At 37.5% G+C, this 19,004-nt stretch overlaps 1 protein-coding gene across 1 annotated transcript; it reads left to right on the top strand.

Moving 5' to 3' along the window:
- Positions 1-4,236: 4,236 nt before the first annotated feature.
- LOC108680059 (zinc finger protein 629) lies at positions 4,237-18,394 on the top strand. Its single transcript, XM_047880289.1, has 2 exons — positions 4,237-4,948; positions 14,206-18,394. The coding sequence occupies exons 1-2, from the start codon at positions 4,706-4,708 to the stop codon at positions 15,412-15,414; spliced, it is 1,452 nt and encodes a 483-aa protein (XP_047736245.1). The 5' UTR covers positions 4,237-4,705; the 3' UTR covers positions 15,415-18,394.
- Positions 18,395-19,004: the final 610 nt, after the last annotated feature.

Here is a 19,004-nt window from a genome sequence, read left to right as displayed (position 1 = left end):
CCTCATGGACTGTGGCACACCTCATGGACTGTGGCACACCTCATGGACTGTGGCACACCTCATGGACTGTGGCACACCTCATGGACTGTGGCACACCTCATGGACTGTGGCACACCTCATGGACTGTGGCACACCTCATGGACTGTGGCACACCTCATGGACTGTGGCACACCTCATGGACTGTGGCACACCTCATGGACTGTGGCACACCTCATGGACTGTGGCACACCTCATGGACTGTGGCACACCTCATGGACTGTGGCACACCTCATGGACTGTGGCACACCTCATGGACTGTGGCACACCTCATGGACTGTGGCACACCTCATGGACTGTGGCACACCTCATGGAATGTGACACACCTCATGGACTGTGGCACACCTCATGGACTGTGGCACACTTCATGTAGTGTGGCACACTTCACTTTCAGGCCATACAACTCAATATTTAGATTTTATAGTATAAATATTTATAGATCAGTTTAACAGATAAGAAGTACTGCTCAAGCTACATTCTCGTTAATTATTATATCATTATAGAGAAGCTTAAATGATTATTAACTTTCCAACCTAATTGGGAAGTTGGTGCAGAATAATGCGGCATACTCTCCATTGTAGGAATAAAGTCTGTTGCATATTTTTTTTAACTTTGCAACCAGGAGCAGCGTTCTTCATCATAATGATTTTTTACTGCTCACGATGATTTGCGCTGCTTCTGCTCACGACATTTCCAACATTCAACCACCCTCACTTCTACCATTACAAAACACACCAGTATCGACATTAGGATTTACCAAACCAAAGTCATATTCTACAGCAATGTTGGCAAAAATCCAACTTAGGAAATGATGTAATAATAATTCATGTATTTTATACAATAGATATCACGAAAGAAGTTATCTGAGCGTTGAGGTCTCCTTAGTTACTGAAATATTCATTAAATGTACCGTAGATTTATTAGTTATTTTTTCCCTGTTATTGAAGTATCTTTGTAAAAATAATTCATTAGGCGCAGTGGTGACATCTAACGATTAAAAAATTTACACCCATGCATGCACGAACAGGAGATTAAAACATAAATAATTAAATTTACATTCCTTTATTTGCTTTTTATACTCGGCCGGCGAGCTTAAAATGGACTATCCGAGTAATAAGTAATTAAAACAATAAAAAATAATGCTTAGCTCATTTCAGGGTAGATTTGTCTGCTCGCTATTTGCCTATATAATTGTATTGATGTGAATATGGATCCTTGAACATATATTCAGTGAATTATTAGTCGATATTTAGAGAGAAGTTTTAAGTTTATTTAGAAAAAAGATTCACTAATAGACTCCGCGCCCTCCCGTCAAGAAAGTCTTGATTCTTACTGAACCTCATCACAAACGCCTTAATGACTTCCATAATAAAGATTAACTTAATGTTAATATAACGATTTAGTCTAAGGTTGCAGTGAGCCGACTCCATGCGCTAGTATATCCAAAACAATATCCATTTAATACAGGGACATTCAGTGCCATTTCCACCTATTGCAACGACATCCACTAATACATACATTCTGTTGAAGGATCAGCATCAAAGCAACATCAAATTTGTGCTAGGATATCCAGTGCGCGATCCATAAGTGGATATATCCATTTATTTTCAACGACATCCACTAATATATTCATTCTGTTCAAGGATATCCAAAGCTATATCCATTCTGTAAATAAAGCAACGATAACCACTAATATATTCATTCTATTCAAGGATATCCAAAGTAATATCCATTCTGTAAATAAAGCAACGATATCCACTAATATATTCATTCTATTCAAGAATATCCAAAGCAATATCCTTCCTCACGGGATATCTAAAGCAAAAATTATGCATCAATATGGCGATCGATGTTTACCCGCAGGACACAACGCCCCATTTCCCGTAGCGCAAGCCTCTGCGGGGAGCTCATTGTCCGCCGACCTTCATTATGGACACTTTTGTCCGCTAATGGCTGTCCTTCCTGTCGGTCACCATTGTGCCATCCACGGTCCATCTGTCCGTCACGTTCAAGCAAGTAGAACGTTACGCCTAATGCCTTGAATATTGCAATGTTTGACTTAGATATTGCAACGTTAAAGTTAAACATTGCAATGTTTGAGTTAAATATTGCAACTTTAGACTTATATATAGCAATTTTTGACACAAAAATTGCAACGTTAGATTTAAACATTGCAATGTTTGGACTTAATTACTGCAACGTTAGTCTTAAACATTGCAGTATTTGACATGAACGTTGCAATTTTCGACATAAATATTGGAATGTTTGACTTGGAAATTGCAATTTTCCAGCAGAACTTGGATGCTAAGAGTAAATTTAACTATTAAATAATAATTATTAATTTGAGAGGCTGCAAACACATATGAATAACCGTAAATCTAAACTTACAAATTTTCCCTCCTGTGGACTCCGAATTTCTGTGACTTGAAGGATGTGCGAATATGTAAAATCTGCGTGGTTTGCAGTCACTCCAATATTCAACATTCTTTCGATAATATTTAATTTCAACTTTTTTTATTTTAATACACAGAGAAGTCAAGAAAGAAGTCGCGATTTCAGTCATTCATTGAGACTAAGTCTCTTTTTTAAATTCTATGAAAATCATTGTTCGACGGGGTTTCATTGCCGCTTGATAAAATATTCATATTCACCATGAATATTTTATTATGAAACGGGACAAATGAGTTAAGTAGTTCTAGTTATAAACATTTTTAAAGAAACATTTTAAAGAAAAAATGAGTCATAAGGAAATATTTTTAAATTCTTACATTGATCGCAAACGCAGGGATAAACCAAATTGTATGCCCAAACTTTACCCCTAGCGAGATTACCGTTATTTCTGAATGCTCAAACCCAGTACTTGCTTGCTGCTCACTGAACATAACTTTTATGATGTATTGCAGCTACCCATGAGGTTCAACCCATCTATCTTGCGCTAAATGGGTGGCTCGGCAACAAGAAAACACGAAGAAATCAACTATGAACTTTGAAAGCAGGTCTAAAAAAGGTTAAAAATCTTTCGAAAAATAAGCATCTTTTTTAATCCTCGGAGGGAAGAAAATTTACAGCCGTTTCAACGCAGCATCATCCTAAAAAATCGTACCTACCATGTGTGAGAGGTAGTTAGCAATTATCGGATTCTTTATGAAGTATGATGTAGATTCCAAGGATGATTTATAATGATCACCAGCTACAAAATAAATTTCATTCAACAACGTTGGAACTAATTGCACTGATTGAAACAATATCAGCCACCTTAATTGGGGAAGTTTATAATATAAAAAACGAATATATGTTTCATCATAGCAAGTTCAACAATCTTAAACAACGAAGTCCCAAAACGTATTAAAGCAGATATGCATATATTTTTGCAATAATCAGCGGACATAAATGACGTGAAAATGGCAGAAGTGACATCAGGATCACTATCAACAACGTCAATAATTTTCAACCATTACAACCGAAAATTTACAATTTCAGTGAAGCTGCACTCGCTAAAGATATTCCGCGCACACGCTTAAACGTGGCTGCGCCGCAACGATTTAATCTTGGCAGCAGCAACCAAAATCCCTTGGAGCCTGCGTCTGCTGCGTCGATAATATTGCCAGGCTATCACGACCAAGCCAGGAGGCAGAAGCCAATATTGCGGTCGCCCAAAAATAAGCTCGCCAGCCTGGGCAATAATGATTGCAACAGCAGCTGAATTATCGGTCTTCGTGCACGCGCGGGTTCGTCAGTTTGTTTGTGTGGCCTTAAATCCGTTTTCCCACACCTTGCAATCCCGCCTTTCACACCTGTTTGCTCCACCTACTTCCTTCACAGGACTCACCTGAACTCCGCTGAAATCCTTCCCACAAGCTCGTCGTTGGCGCTCACCTGGACTAATCAACCAATCAGGAGGCCAGGAAAACTTTCTTCCACTTCGATGCTCACGACAAACAAAATCAGTTCGAGAACCCGTGCTACGCGCGCTCAATGCGAGCTATTTTAGTTTGTCTTACCTCTCGAGTGCCAAGCTCATTCCAAAGGGGCTTAAAGGCAGCGCTTGGTGTTGGGTATAAGACTGGATTCCCCTGTTGCGAAGTGCCTTTGTTGCCTGGAAAGCCGCGAGCAGTGAACCGTATTGTATGAGGAGGCGGAGTTATGTGAACTCGTACCCAGTCGCTGATGATCAGACCAGGCAGGGCACAGTAGCAAACATTGGGCCGCTATGGGATCAAACTTGTACAAGTCTCGGCCAGGTGTATATCAGTGTGGACTCGAAGGTCATTGCGATCGCTACTGTGACGCTCGCTGGTGATGTTCCAGTCCTGCCGTGTGTGCTGCTCATGAAACTCGATCAGGAGGTTACACGATTAAGGTTCAATATTTGAATTTGTTTCGAGTGCGTTTAAGAAACCGTTGTGAGAATATGACTTAACGCGACAAGTGTGTATTAACATACAACATGACCAAGCAGTGTTAAGCGAATCACGATTGACTCATGAACCGTTGTAAAAAACTTGTTGAAAGTTTCAAGCGGAAAATTTAGTGATAAATCTGGAAAAAAATTGTACGAATTTTCTAATTTTAAACCAGAGTCAGATCACTCACAGGCGACGAAAAACATAACGCCAAAAACTTTTCCCGTTTAACTTAGCACGCCTCAAAGGCTACAAACTTTCTAAAGATGAAGTCGTGTTCTTCATCGAGTGATCCAAAGCTGATGGACACTCGGGTGCTGATGCCAGCAGAGTTTTCTCTGGTAGTATCGCCACGACCCTTGCCCCCCTTGGACAGACTCTTACCCTTAGAGGATAGCATCAAAGTTTGTGCCACAAGGACCTTATCTCCCAACACTCGCTATCTCCCCTTCAGTGGCACCGTCCGGGCAGATAACCTTCCCTTGCTGCCATATCTCCAGCCCCTCGATGTAAGTCATGTACCATCTATGATTATAGTAATGACAGTTCTAACCAATGCCTTGTTGTGAAAATGTAAATAAATGGTATATGTCATGGTATATGGGAAATAAATGGTATATGGGAATGTAAATGAATGGTAAATATTTTCATTAAAAGATGTAAATAAAAACTGCATGAATTTGTCAATTTTATGTCATGTATTGCGTGAGAAAAGAAAGAAGTTAGAGTATTTTCGTTGAGACTACTAAGTTAAAAGAAGGGATAACATTTACCTTATAGAACTCTGAACGATGTGTGGGCTGCATTCACTAGGGTGAGTGAATAATGTGATTGAATGATTGAATACAGTGTGTGCTGTATTTATCTTGTCGCTCCACACAGGTATACATAAGTAATAATCTTATTTAATGATTCAGGTTATTTTGAAGTAACCATGGCTTACATTACTATCTCAATGTTTCGGTTCAGCAAATTAATTATAAATTCTCTGAATTAAAATTATTTGCACTCAATTTGTTTTCCGTTGTTGCTTAACAAGAAAATGTGAAAAATTCTGCATATTCACTGTTGTACCATTTGCTATAATACGTTAATCACGCCAATAAATATAGTATAGTTATTGCGGCACTAAAATAATAATAATACTCCAAATAATACTTGTCATACTATAATAGTATTGTATCACAATTACTATAGATGTGCGAAAGCAAATGGTTCCTGTTTGTTGCTTAACTTGTGTTATATCTTTAGTTTGAGTTTAACCCAGTTAACTGCTAAGCCCACTTGAAACAAATCTAGTTTGTTATTTCTGTTGGTGACAACAAATATTCCAACTTAACCAAAAGTAAATATTTTGTTTGGTTCACTCACTGAGCACGTTACGTTGAATCAAAGTCAAATTTGGCATAAAGTAAAACAAAATTGTAAAAACTTTCATTTGGCACTGAATACTATTGTATTTATGTTGAAAAAAAACTCGGCGTATAACTGAACGTAGGAATTGTATCTGATTAAATTTTAGTACAAACAATATTACATCATAAACTAGTCATTAAACTCAAATGATAACTTTTATTGATTATCAGCATATGAGTAACACATGCTGAATTTAGGTTCTTTCTGGCTCATAACGCAGTATCACATTCACTTGCGTAATTGGATAATGATAAAATATATGTAAGTTAACTCAAATCTTATGTAAGATATCAAATATGTAAGATATCAATGTAAAATCTTATGTAAGATATCAAATCTTGTGTAAGATATGAAATGAAAAGATCACAAATGAAAGAAAAACACAATGAAAAACACACAAATGACAAAGAAATTTTTTCATAAACAGGAAATACAATTCGTAAAAAAGACGGATAAGTGGATATATACTGATAACGGGCATGCATAATTAAATGCAAATAGGATAGGGATCTATCCAACAAGGAAATTGGATAGGGATATATGGCAGATTTGTATGCCGGACATATGGTACACAAATTTAAAGAAAATAAATAACACTCATGCATTTCGAGGATGGGGACATGCAAACTCATGGTTGAATTCAACCATGATGCAGAACATTCAATCAAGATGCAAAATGGTCGCATTTCAGCATATTATATTCATGAATTCAGAGTTCATGCATGAGTAGCGATGTGATGTCCCGAAGATAAAACGAGTCGTTCAAAAATTTTTTAGCCAAATAAATTGATACGATCCGGCACATCTATCATTATCGTTAGTGGTGCAGTTACTGTAAGACGGTCTGGCACTGACCCAACCCCTGCAAGTTCAACTAGCTAGCTGAATGGTATTCAGTTAATATAAATTAAGACGGTCTGGCACTGACCCTCTAGCTGAATGGTATGCAGTTAACATAAATTAAGACGGTCTGGCACTGATCCAACCCTGCAAGTTTAAATAGCTAGCTGAATGGTATGCAGTTAATATAAATTAAGACGGTCTGGCACTGACCCAACCCTTGCAAGTTTAAATAGCTAGCTGAATGAATGGTATGCAGTGTGCACCAATGTATTTATCGCATGATGGATGCAACGTGGCCCAACAAGAAGGTATTTGCTCGTCGGTCGCGCAACGTCGGATGGGTTTCCCCTGTTGACGAACCCATTATGAGGCAAAGCTTTCTTATGTTCGTCTGTTTGTCGTGTGGTTAGCACGTCCATTAGGTCGCACTGTTTGCCTGTTTGACATCGGCTGTTTAACTGAACTTCCCTGGCGCATCATGACGAGTCGCGCTATCTATAGTCATGACATTTTTAATGCAGAGGCTTGATTGAATTCATGATGATTATGGTTTTTGAAGCGCGGATTTTTCTGATTGCCACGAAGATGATCTTCTAATATCATCACTTGGTACTCAATCTTTGATTAGATAGACTTATTTAATTCATGAAAATTATATTTAGTTATTGTACGTTCATCAGTTTCGTTTATCTGGTTGAACTGATATTCATTTACTCTAATGTTTGGAAAGGCTTAAAATGATGCAGACATGAGGATTGGAAACACTGCAATTCTGACCAGTTGCTAAATCTCGTTTTAGTTCAGTAAAATTAGTTGAAAAGTTTTCATTTCATTTACAAAAGCAACAGTAGAGGCACTTGACGTGAAATAAATTTAGCCATGTAAAACAAGTTCGCCACAATTTACAAGTTCGAATGGATAGGACAACTTGAATGTGGTCAAAATTACACACATATATACACTCATACAAATATTATGCATTTAAAATTCCTCATGGTCATTTTCATTTGTATAAATAAATAAATTTTCCACGGTCATACTCATTGTAAAAATAAATTGTGGAAAAACTACACTCGGATACACGTGCACAATTACACATACAAATGAAATGTGCGCTGGTCGCGTTTGGGCACATTTCATTTTCATGTATATGGTTGTCTGGTCGAGTTAATTACTAATTACTAATTCATGTGAATAAATTATAATGCCATGGCTCTCTTCTGCCTCTTAAATGAAAGGAACATTAAAACTTGGCGTCCAGTGACTAAATAGGTGCTTTAGTTGCAGAAACAACCTAACTGGTGGATGAGTATACCAGTATGATAAGGTCCATACCAGTTAAGTTATTACACTTGAAAATAGGTAATAGGATCATCGATACGTTCTTAAACACTAAGGGAGTTATTGAAGGAGCGAATCGACGAACGAGGGATGATGTAAAGATTATTTTGCATGGATGTTGAATTTAAAAATTATCCAATTGTTGCGATAGTGAATATGAAGAACAATGTATGTCTAAACCCCACAAAAATAGAGACAGTGTGAAATAATTATTTGATTTATTTTCTCAATAACAATTTGTGGTCATTTTTGTACGTCGATCGACAGGCTTTAACGTGGCCACCAATAGACTATCTAAAATGTTAATAAATGTTCTTACTGCAAAACTCCAAATGTTCTTACTCCAAAACTTGTACAAATTCTTATTCTCATACTAAGGCTCAAAATTTCTCAAATTACTGTAAAATGCTAGATTATTTAGCTCAGATCACGAATAATTTTACGCCTTATTATTTATTGTAGGATAAAAATACTCACCTGGGACCTGTATAACTATGTATATAGTTTTCTCTTGGATCTGTGTTACTTAGTAACAGTTTTCTACAATACAAGTGTTACTTAGGCATGGATTTTTGTCGCATCTGTGTTAAGTAGGAAAAGTTTTCTCGTGTTATCCGTACTAAGTTGAAAGAGTTACGTGTGTGTATGTGTGTCTGTCTGAGTTTGTGTGAACACATACCCGTAGCTGCAGCATTAATCATTGTGTGATGTTGGTCAGGATCTCTTAACTTTTTTTGAAAGTATAGGCCGAATTCATCTTGGATACTCAGTTTCATAGCCGTCAGAAATCAGCCGATCGCTAGTTGGCTCCTGTGAAATTTTTTAGCCACGATGATTCAACACAATTCCACATATAATCGAGATAACGTTGGGATTCTTCCATAAATATCGACTATTAATTTACAATATATAACATTTATTATTCCCGCGTATAAAGGCTCGACATACACGGGGTACAAATTGATCAAGCCAAATAAATGTTATACCAAAAAATGTTATACTCTATTCGTCACTACTTTGTTTCCACTTAATATCGCGGCTAGTGAACTCTAGGGTTATGTAGATTTGTTGGTTTCAGGGCAATATTCACGTCTGATTCTCCATTAAAGAAAAGCATTTATATGACTCAAAGGCCATCAATTGGCATTGGCCGCTCTCTGGAGATTCATTGGCCACTTGAAAACCACCCGTTGTTTTGGTCCAAGGCCAGTTAGAAATATTTTTGGATTGATTACGAAAGAAAAGCCACTTCTGGACTCTGCTTTAGCTTGCTCACGATCAACGGAGATATGTATAGGAAGCTGGGGCCATACTTTCAAAATTCGCTAAGTGAACGTAAGTACTTACGCTCTATTTTCTTCTCTATGATTGGTGGATTTTGCTTGAAAGCCGTCAATGATTGGCTGACGAACTTACGATCTCTTAAGTTTATTTGAAAGTATGGGCCCTGAACACCAGGGGCCATTTTTTCAAAATTCGCTAAGTGAACGTAAGTACTTACGCTCTATTTTCTTGTCTATGATTGGTGGATTTTGCTTGAAAGGCCGTCAATGATTGGCTGATGCAGTCACCCATCATTATTCCACAGTCACACATCATCATCCCGCAGTCACCCATCATTATTCCACAGTCACCCATCATCATCCCGCAGTCACCCATCATCGTCTCACAGTCACCATCATCATCCCGCAGTCACCCATCATCGTCCCACAGTTACCCATCGTCGCCCGCAATCACCCATCATCATCCTTTAGTCACCATCATCACCTCGCAGTAAATTTTTGCACTTTTCTTGTCTTATTTTAACTAATCAAATTCTGAACTTGCATCTCAGACACCGCCATCCAGACTCTCATCACACATTCATATTTGAACACCAAAATATTGTATATTTAACCAATAAAATTTGTGCTGCGATTGTGACTGTACTTTTAGTTTAAGTATTTAAGCTTCAATCATTCGAAATATATTTGAATATTACGCGAGCAATTTGCGTCACAGCTCATTCATTTTAACATTTTAATATTCTAATTAAACATTTATGGAGATATGTATCAGCCAATGAAATTTCCATGGATATATTAATAAGTTAATTGATATTTTGTGTAGATATAAATCAGCTTTCTTAAGTTTAATGGACATTTCAATCCGAGAATAATAACAAACTTGGACCGATTCACACGAGACCTTCCTTTATATTTATGCTCATACTGCATCGCATCATTCATTTTCTTCCATTTAGCACATATTATATATTCTAATTAATTGTATTTCCTCCGCCCCCTAGCTCTACTTCGAACCGTCACCCCTCACTCCAGGCGGCGACCCTCGGGCCCTTACATGGTTCCCCTCGGTCCCTCACATGGCGCGCCTCGGTCCCTCACATGGCGTCCCTCGGTCCCTCACATGGCGTCCCTCCCTCTCCCTCGTATCGTCACCCCTCACTCCAGGCGGCGCCCCACTGACCCTCACATTGCGCCCCTCGGTCCCTCACATCGCCCCTCCCTCTTACATTAAGGGCCAGCAAATGGCGCTGTCGGTATCCCTTCCTGAGCCACCGCCCCTTCCGCCCTCATTCACGCATTCATGATTCATTGCATGAATTATAACATGAAAAGTCTTTAACTTGCCAGACTTTAACTATTCATGATTCACTGCAATTATAACGTCAAAAATCTTTTACAATAACTACAATAAATGCCAGTGCAAAACAGGGACTACGAGGTGTGGAAATTTGCACACGCGATCTTTACTGTGCTACGCCTGGATAAAAAAAATATAACTCAGTACTCTCGACAGTGAGTGACAGAGAGCGCATTTTCTCGTCGACGAAAACTTGAGGTCACGGACGGATAGATGGACGGACGGACAGACAGACAGACGGACATGGCGAGCACAATAGTGCATTTTTTCCATAAATGAGAAAATGCGCTAAAAAGGCCCATTTCGTTGAAAACAAGCTATTGTACCATTAGTGTCTTGGTTCTGATGAAAACCAAAGTATGTTTATGCATGCATTTCTGATATTAATATCATCCGGTATTGAAATTTTAAATCAATGCCATTTTTATACCAATATGAAACACAGATTATAGATACATAGAAAATAATTGAAATGATGTTTCAATTGCCGATGTTTGGTCTCAGTTTGCCACCGGCACCGTACAGGTTGCAGTTAAAACATATATACCGATTTTCTAAGCCTGCCGATGTTTTACTATGTAATATGGCTATATGCCTGCTAATCGCTCTCAATTACGTGGTATACTCGGTGACAAAAATCACGAGCAATCAAATGATAACTTTTATTGATTATCAGCATATGAGTAACACATGCTGAATTTAGGTTCTTTCTGGCTCATAACGCAGTATCACATTCACTTGCGTTATTGGATGAGTTTTAATGATCAAAAGTATGTATATTAATTGTTATCAAATCTTCTGTAAGATATGAAATGAAAAGAGCACACTGAATGAAAAATACACAAATGACAAAGAAATTTTTTCAAAAACAGGAAATACAATTCGTAAAAAAGACGGATAAAGTGGATATATACGGATATAAGTATACATAATTACACGTAAATAGGATACAACAAGGAAATTGGATAGGGATATATGGCAGATTTGTATGCCGGACATACGGTACACAAATTTAAAGAAAATAAATAACACTCATGCATTTCGAGGATGGGGACATGTAAACTGGTCGTATTTCAGCATATTATATTATTAATTATCGAGTTCATGAGTAGCGATGTCCCGAAGATAAAACGAGTCAATCAAAAATTTTCTAGCCAAATAAATTGATACGATCTGGCGCATCTATCATTATCGTTAGCGGCCAGTTACTATAAGACGGTCTAGCACTGACCCAACCCTACAAGTTTAAATAGCTAGCTGAATGGTATTCAGTTAATATAAATTAAGACGGTCTAGCACTGACCCAACCCTTGCAAGTTTAAATAGCTAGCTGAATGGTATGCAGTTAATATAAATTAAGACGGTCTNTACATTACTTTAATAAAACCTATTAAGTTAAAGCCGTTGCGAGAGGCCTTTCTTCACAACCATTACGGTTTTGAACGACCTTCAAAACTTTAGCTCAATCACTGCAATAGACTAGACGACGTTATAGACGACAATTCAGCAATATAAGACGACCATTCAGCACTTGTACAGGATGACCGATAGAACTTGTATTGTAATTGCTGTCTCTTATACACATCTAGATGTGTATAAGAGACAGACCTAACTGTTGGATGAGTATATCCCAGGATGATAAGGTACATACCAGTTAAGTTATTATCCTTGAAAATAGGTAATAGGATCATCGATACGTTCTTAAACACTAAGTGAGTTATTGAAGGAGCGAATGGACGAACGAAGTATGATGTAAAAAATATTTTGAAGGGCAAGGAATTTAAAAGCAAATAAAACGCCGAGCAGATGCACCATATGATCGATATTGAAAACGTTTTCAATATCGGTATAGTGAATTTACTTGGCGTTTTCTTTGCTTTTAAATTCCTTGTGAACTTGCAATATAAACAGATTTATAATATAAGTACTTATTGTGCAGGAGTTTTGAACAGGAGTTTTGAATAAAAAAATTCTCCTATTGTTGTGATAGAGAATATGAAGAACAATGTATGTCTGAATAACACAAAAATTGAGACAGTGTGAAATAAGTATATGATTTATTTTCTCAATAACAATTAGTGACCATTTGGGAACGCCGATCGACAGGATTTAACGTGGCCACCAATAATTTGTCGAAAATGTTAATAAATATGGTTCTTATTCCAAAACTTGTACAAATTCTTTTTCTTATACTTAGGCTCCAAATCTTTCATATTACTCTAGAATCCTATATTATTTACTCTGAACATGAATACTTTTACCCAGAACTATTTATTATAAAATAAAAATACTCACCTGGGATCTGGGTTACATAGTAACAGTTTTCTCTTGGATCTGTGATCACTTATCAAAAGTTTTCTACAATATACGTCTTAATTAGTAACAGTTTCTGTCGCATCTGTGTTACGTAGGAAAAGATTTCTCGTGTTATCCGTATTAACTTGGAAGAATTACGTGTGTGTGTGTGTGTGTGAGTTTGTGTGAACACATAATCCCTAACTGCAGCATAAATCACTGTACGATGTTGGTCAGGACCCAGGACCAATACATTTTAAAAAGTTAAGAGATCGTAAGTTCATCAGCCAATCATTGGCAGCCTTTCAAGCCAAATCCACCAATCATAGACAAGAAAATAGAGCGTAAGTACTTACGTTCACTTAGCAAGTTTTGATAGTATGGCCCCAGAGGTCGGTTAGAGCGTCAAGGCTGGCTGAACATGAGAACGATAAGCTGCCGGGCTCGCAGACGTCTCAATTGAGCTCTTCGATCTGGTGATTATTCCACTTGGTTTGACTTGAAAAGACTAATACTACAGAGGCTGCGCTTTGGCAGACAAAAAAGCAACTTGGCTACGTTATTTACTTTCATTGTGATAAGAGTTGAAGCAGCTTAAATGTTCCACGACGATTTTCTCAAGTTATTATTTTTATTTACAATTATATATCTATAAATAGGACTGGGACTATCATTACCTGGCTGAAATATCATTTTATTCACAGTTTAATAGGAAGATCCGTAATAACTCAGAAGCTGAAACCAATTACATTGTTATTTCAACGAAAAATTTCCTGCATTCAAATGTTTTACCCTCGTAAAACTTTTGAGAGTCTTAATGATTGCAGTACTTCATTTATACCCGAGCTATCAGTAAACATTTCCGTTGTTGTCGATCAATAAAGAATGTATTTCATTTAAATAACGGCCATTTTGCAGCGCGTGCGAGGGGCTCCAGTGCTGTTGCTTATCTCGTTCGCAGGAATAGCTCGGTAATGACGATGGTTTAGCACCGCACTAACAAAAATGTAACATACCACTGTTATCAAAACGGAAATAAATCACAGAAAAACGATTTTTATAGGAATCCAATATGCAATTGTTATATGTTATTGTGAATAACTGACCGGTTTGTGTATTTTGCTTACATCGTTTTCATTTTTTCGTTGCAGATACGAGTTGTGTGTTATTGTGAAAAACTGACCGGTTTATGTATGTTGCTTACATCGTAGTTATTTTTTTCTTACAGATACGAGTGAGGTACGGCGGGTACGACGCAGTAGACACAGAGGGCAGACGTACGTGTAACTGGGTACGTTTCCTACGCGTCACTCCCGTCTACACAAATGACGTTACCATCGTCGGCAGACGCATCGGCAGCGAAGTGGTTTTTGACGTCATCAGAGAAGTTGAAGCAGGGGCTGAACTATTGGGTTTTTTGTTACCAGAATGTTGCCCCACTGGAGAAGAAACTAATCTCTTGTTACCAGCACTGCAGTTGTTAAGGTCATCCTTGTATAAACGAACTATCGACTCAATCATGGCTGAGACTCCTTTAGATTTGTCCAAAGGACTTTTGACGTCTCCAAGCCGCTCCAGAGAGAGGCAATCCCCAAGCAGAGGTACTCCTTCACCCACTCATTCCGATGAGTCGTCTGGAGTTTCCCCAAGTTCCTCCCCAGCTTCTTCACCCGAACACACGCCTCATTTCCCTCCCTCCCCAACCTCATTTTTATCTCGCACACCTTATTTTTCTCCTCATCACCCTCGACCTTTAGCGTTTCCTACTCCTTCTCTTCTGAATCCAGTCGACTTTAGATTCCCTAACTTCATGGCCGGGAGATTCTCAGGCCTCACTCCCCCAGCTTCCCCCAACACCACCGTCACCACCACCGTGAGTTCCATAAGCCCTTCCAGCAGCAGTGGTGGAATTGACAGCTCCTCTTCTAGTTCATCTCTTCCAATTGCACCTATCAAGAGGAGGGAGCGAACAATGCTACCGTGTTCTGAATGTGGCAAATCGTTTGACCGACCATCACTATTAAAAAGACACATGCGCACTCACACAGGGGAGAAACCTCATGTTTGTGACGTGTGTGGCAAAGGGTTCTCTACTAGCAGTTCGTTGAACACTCACAGAAGAATCCACAGTGGAGAGAAACCACACCAGTGTGGAGTGTGTGGCAAAAGGTTCACCGCTTCAAGCAATCTCTACTACCATAAAATGACTCACGTCAAAGAAAAGCCCCACAAATGTTCCCTGTGTACCAGATCTTTCCCTACACCCGGGGACCTCAGATCACACATGTTTGTTCACAACGGGCAGTGGCCTCACAAATGTGGCGTTTGTGGCAAAGGATTCAGCAAGCTCACCAACCTCAGGAACCATACAATCCTACACTCCTCCAAAGCGAGGGTGCCTTCGCCCCCTATCTCACCCATGCCCATTGCCCTTTAGCTCAACCTACAGTCGCTATTGTTATTAGTTTGTCTCATAGGAGTTATTTCTGTAATATTGCAATCACTATCTCACCTTTTTTGATTGTTCGCCTGTAAACCCACAGTATAATTTCTGCACGAAGCACAACTTATTTTTGCAGTCATTTTTGTCGTGGCGCTGTGGTCAAAATTTTCATTGAATTTTTTCATGGCAACTGAAATCTTATCATTAAATGATTTATGAAATTTGGTCGTCTTGTCGTATGCAGTATGGGTTCGTCTTGTCGTATGAAGTATGGGTTCGGTTCGTCTTGTTGTATGAAGTATGCTTTTGGCTTGTCGTATATGAAGTATAGGTTCGTCATGTCATGTGAACATGGGTTCGTCTTGTCGTAAGAACATTGGTTCATCAGGTCGTATTAGGTATGTGTTCGTCTTGTCTTATGAAATATGGGTTCATCTTGTCGTATGAAGTATGGGTTTGTCTTGTCGTATATGAGCTACTGTCGGTAGCGCTGTCGTGTAGCGGCCGAGAGCACGCAGCTCTTGCTTCATTAACATTCCGACGGCTTCACATGATGTCCGCGCGGAGACACAAATTCTCTCGGTACAGCGACGAGCAAAACTTCCTACACCAACTGTAGATTTCTGTTCGTAAAATATTTGCTAAATGGGCGAATGAAATTGTCAAATCCACTGAGAAAGACTATTTTCTAATTAACCATGAAATGGTCAATTCTTAACAATCTATGATATATTTTATTTAGATTTTCATGATCAATCAGGTTAGCTATTCTGTCTGGCATTCGATGGGTACCGAAGAAAATTTGTCTTTATCATTTTCGGTTCAAGTAAAAGATTTCTCGAAATTCCTTCATCAGAATTAAAGTCACTTTTTCCTCTGGGGTTATTACAGAATTTTATATTTAAAATATTCCTAAGATTTCCGTCGAATCCAGTTTTCAATTTCATTTTACGTTTCTGAACTACCGCTCAATTCTATGCTGAACATCGCAAGTGAAACAGACGCAAAACTAAAAAGGGAGAAAGTGATTGCACGTCACCCACACATCTGCTGAAATTAACAGTGATAATTGTAAATTTCAACTTAGAGAGAGAAATTGTTACGCTTTATTCACTTGAACAGGTTAAAAATTTCTGTTTTTTGGATTCATCACTAGTTTAATTGATTCAACATTTATAGCTGTGTTATTTTGGACCTTTAAATGCTGTTTTATGCGACAAAGTGGAGGCACTTTTATATTTAAAAATAATAAAAGTGATATCAGTTCTCTTGTATCTGTGGCCGCGTTGGCTACTCTTGCTGTCAGCGCTTAAAAAATTATCGGTATTTTGCCGGTATGCAACTGTTGGTCTATCATCTCGCTATATATCATCTATTTATATTTATATTATCTGACTATATATTAGCTATCATCAGACTCTTATGAATTCCCGAGGTGTCGGTCGTATTAGCACATAAATTATGATTTTTATGCAAAGAAAATATGCATTGAATGATAACGGCTCATTACAAATATTGCTTAATTGATATTCATGATCACCGGAAGCAATGTGAAGAAATCTTAATAAGTTGTACTTGGTTGAGAATGAAAACCTGGTGCAGAAGTTTATGTGGGGACAAAAGATAACGTGGGTACAACAGATAACATGGGAACATAAGTTAACATGGGTACAAAATTTCACGAGGGTCTTTAGGGGATTAGAGGAATAAACTGTTGATTTCTCGTAAGTTTTAGGTCCTTCGAATGTAATCTAAAATAATCGAAGCAACTAGAAGCTTGCGAATTGTTGGACGCATTTCGCTAATGACAGATAAAATGTTAATTGACAGATCTATTAAATTATTCTCGAACATGTGCTACCAAGCATCCTGCAGAGGTTTAAAGTATACGTTGTGCATCAAAATTTCGGATTTCAGATCTCCATTTGGCAAATGTAGTTTGTTGGAATCAGTCTATTTTGTACGTTTTAAATGTTCCTGTACGGAAATGTTCTAATGTTGTAGTCTCTCAGGGAGCTGACCTGTTGTGAAGAGCTTTAACTTTCATTAATGTAAGGTTTCGTGTAAAATGAAGGTAAAACTTTGTAATATATATAGTATTGTACATCTCAAGTTGTATGACAAATTCAACGCTGCTGAAACAACCAAACATGTTTTGTAGAGGCTATAGCGCAGAGCGTTCGTTCTGTAATTTTCCTTCCTAGAAAGTAAATAATAAATACTTCATGTCTGTATATATTGTTAATGAGAATCTTAGAAGCGAAGTAACATTTGTGTAAAATTTCACATAAAAATGAAAAGGTTCCGGAAAACATAAAATGTTTCTGCATGTTTAAAAATCAAAAACATCTCTGTTTCCGTTTTAGGTTCTTATGTTTAATGACTCATACTAAAATATATGAATGTAATCTATGATTGATATTTTTCATGTTTTATTTCGTGATTGGGATTGATTTAAAGCAAATTTTCTACTCCTGAACAATTTTTACTCTAAAATACTTTCAAGCGAGTTCAACCGCTGATTTTTCAGTCTTTCCCATGAAACTAAGAAGCGATTACGATGTTCATAATTCAATATAAACTCATTATTTTAATGTAAAAGAAACTATTTAGATAATTATGTGACTTAGTAAAAAAATTGTGTATAAGTAATCAACACCGAAAGTCGCGACAAAGAAGGAAATTTAACCTCAATTTTAGCTAGTCCTCCGAATTGATTTCACTGAAAGTGTAACGGTATGAATGTGTTATTAAAATATTATTATTTAAAAAAATTGAATTAAATACAAATACTCGAATTCTATGAGTACTTTCCTAAGCTCTCAGATCTCTTTACTAAACTCTAACTTATTATTCAACGTGTACAGACTAAGCTTTATACATTTTGTATAATATATGCACATTTGTGTATGTTTTCTGCATATAGTGTCCTGTGAGTAATAGGGTTTTCAAATAAAGATATGAAGTCATCATTTGTACAGCGTTTTATTACAACCATTGCCTTGTCAAGAGACAAAAGCTTTCTTAGAATATCGATTTGAACTCAGTTATAAAAACTGAATTATAAATATTTTTGACAAATATTTTAAATCAAAATGAGCTTCCTCGTGCAAACGAAGCAAATTTTTCAGCATTTATGAAAAAAAAGTATTCACTTGTTGTTTCATTTACAAATTCTATCGTCTTTAAAAATCTTTTAATATAACTTTCGAGTATGGAATTCAGCAGCCAAGTGGAGTAGAAAAAGTTCGAGAATTCGTATCATCCAAATAAATTTATTCGAACTCAAAATGTTTGGGTGCATTGAGTGTTCATTTGATAGTGTATGTTGATGCACTGTCATTGCGATAGTGACTATGCATAACGATGAACACGTCACTATGCATAACGATGAAAACGTCACTATGCATAACCTGTCTCTTATACACATCTAGATGTGTATAAGAGACAGGGTATAATACATTATTACATATAACCAGAATTGAACAAAATTACTGACACGTGTTCTTTCCACTGCGCTAAATCTCTTCGGAGTAGAAAGATCCCTAAGCTGATGCTAATTACGTCTACCGGAGTTCAGAAGA

This window comes from Hyalella azteca, unplaced genomic scaffold, assembly GCF_000764305.2.
Source record: "Hyalella azteca isolate HAZT.00-mixed unplaced genomic scaffold, Hazt_2.0.2 contig5120, whole genome shotgun sequence".
Lineage (NCBI taxonomy): Eukaryota > Metazoa > Arthropoda > Malacostraca > Amphipoda > Hyalellidae > Hyalella > Hyalella azteca.
This window is presented reverse-complemented; position numbering and strand designations above follow the sequence as displayed.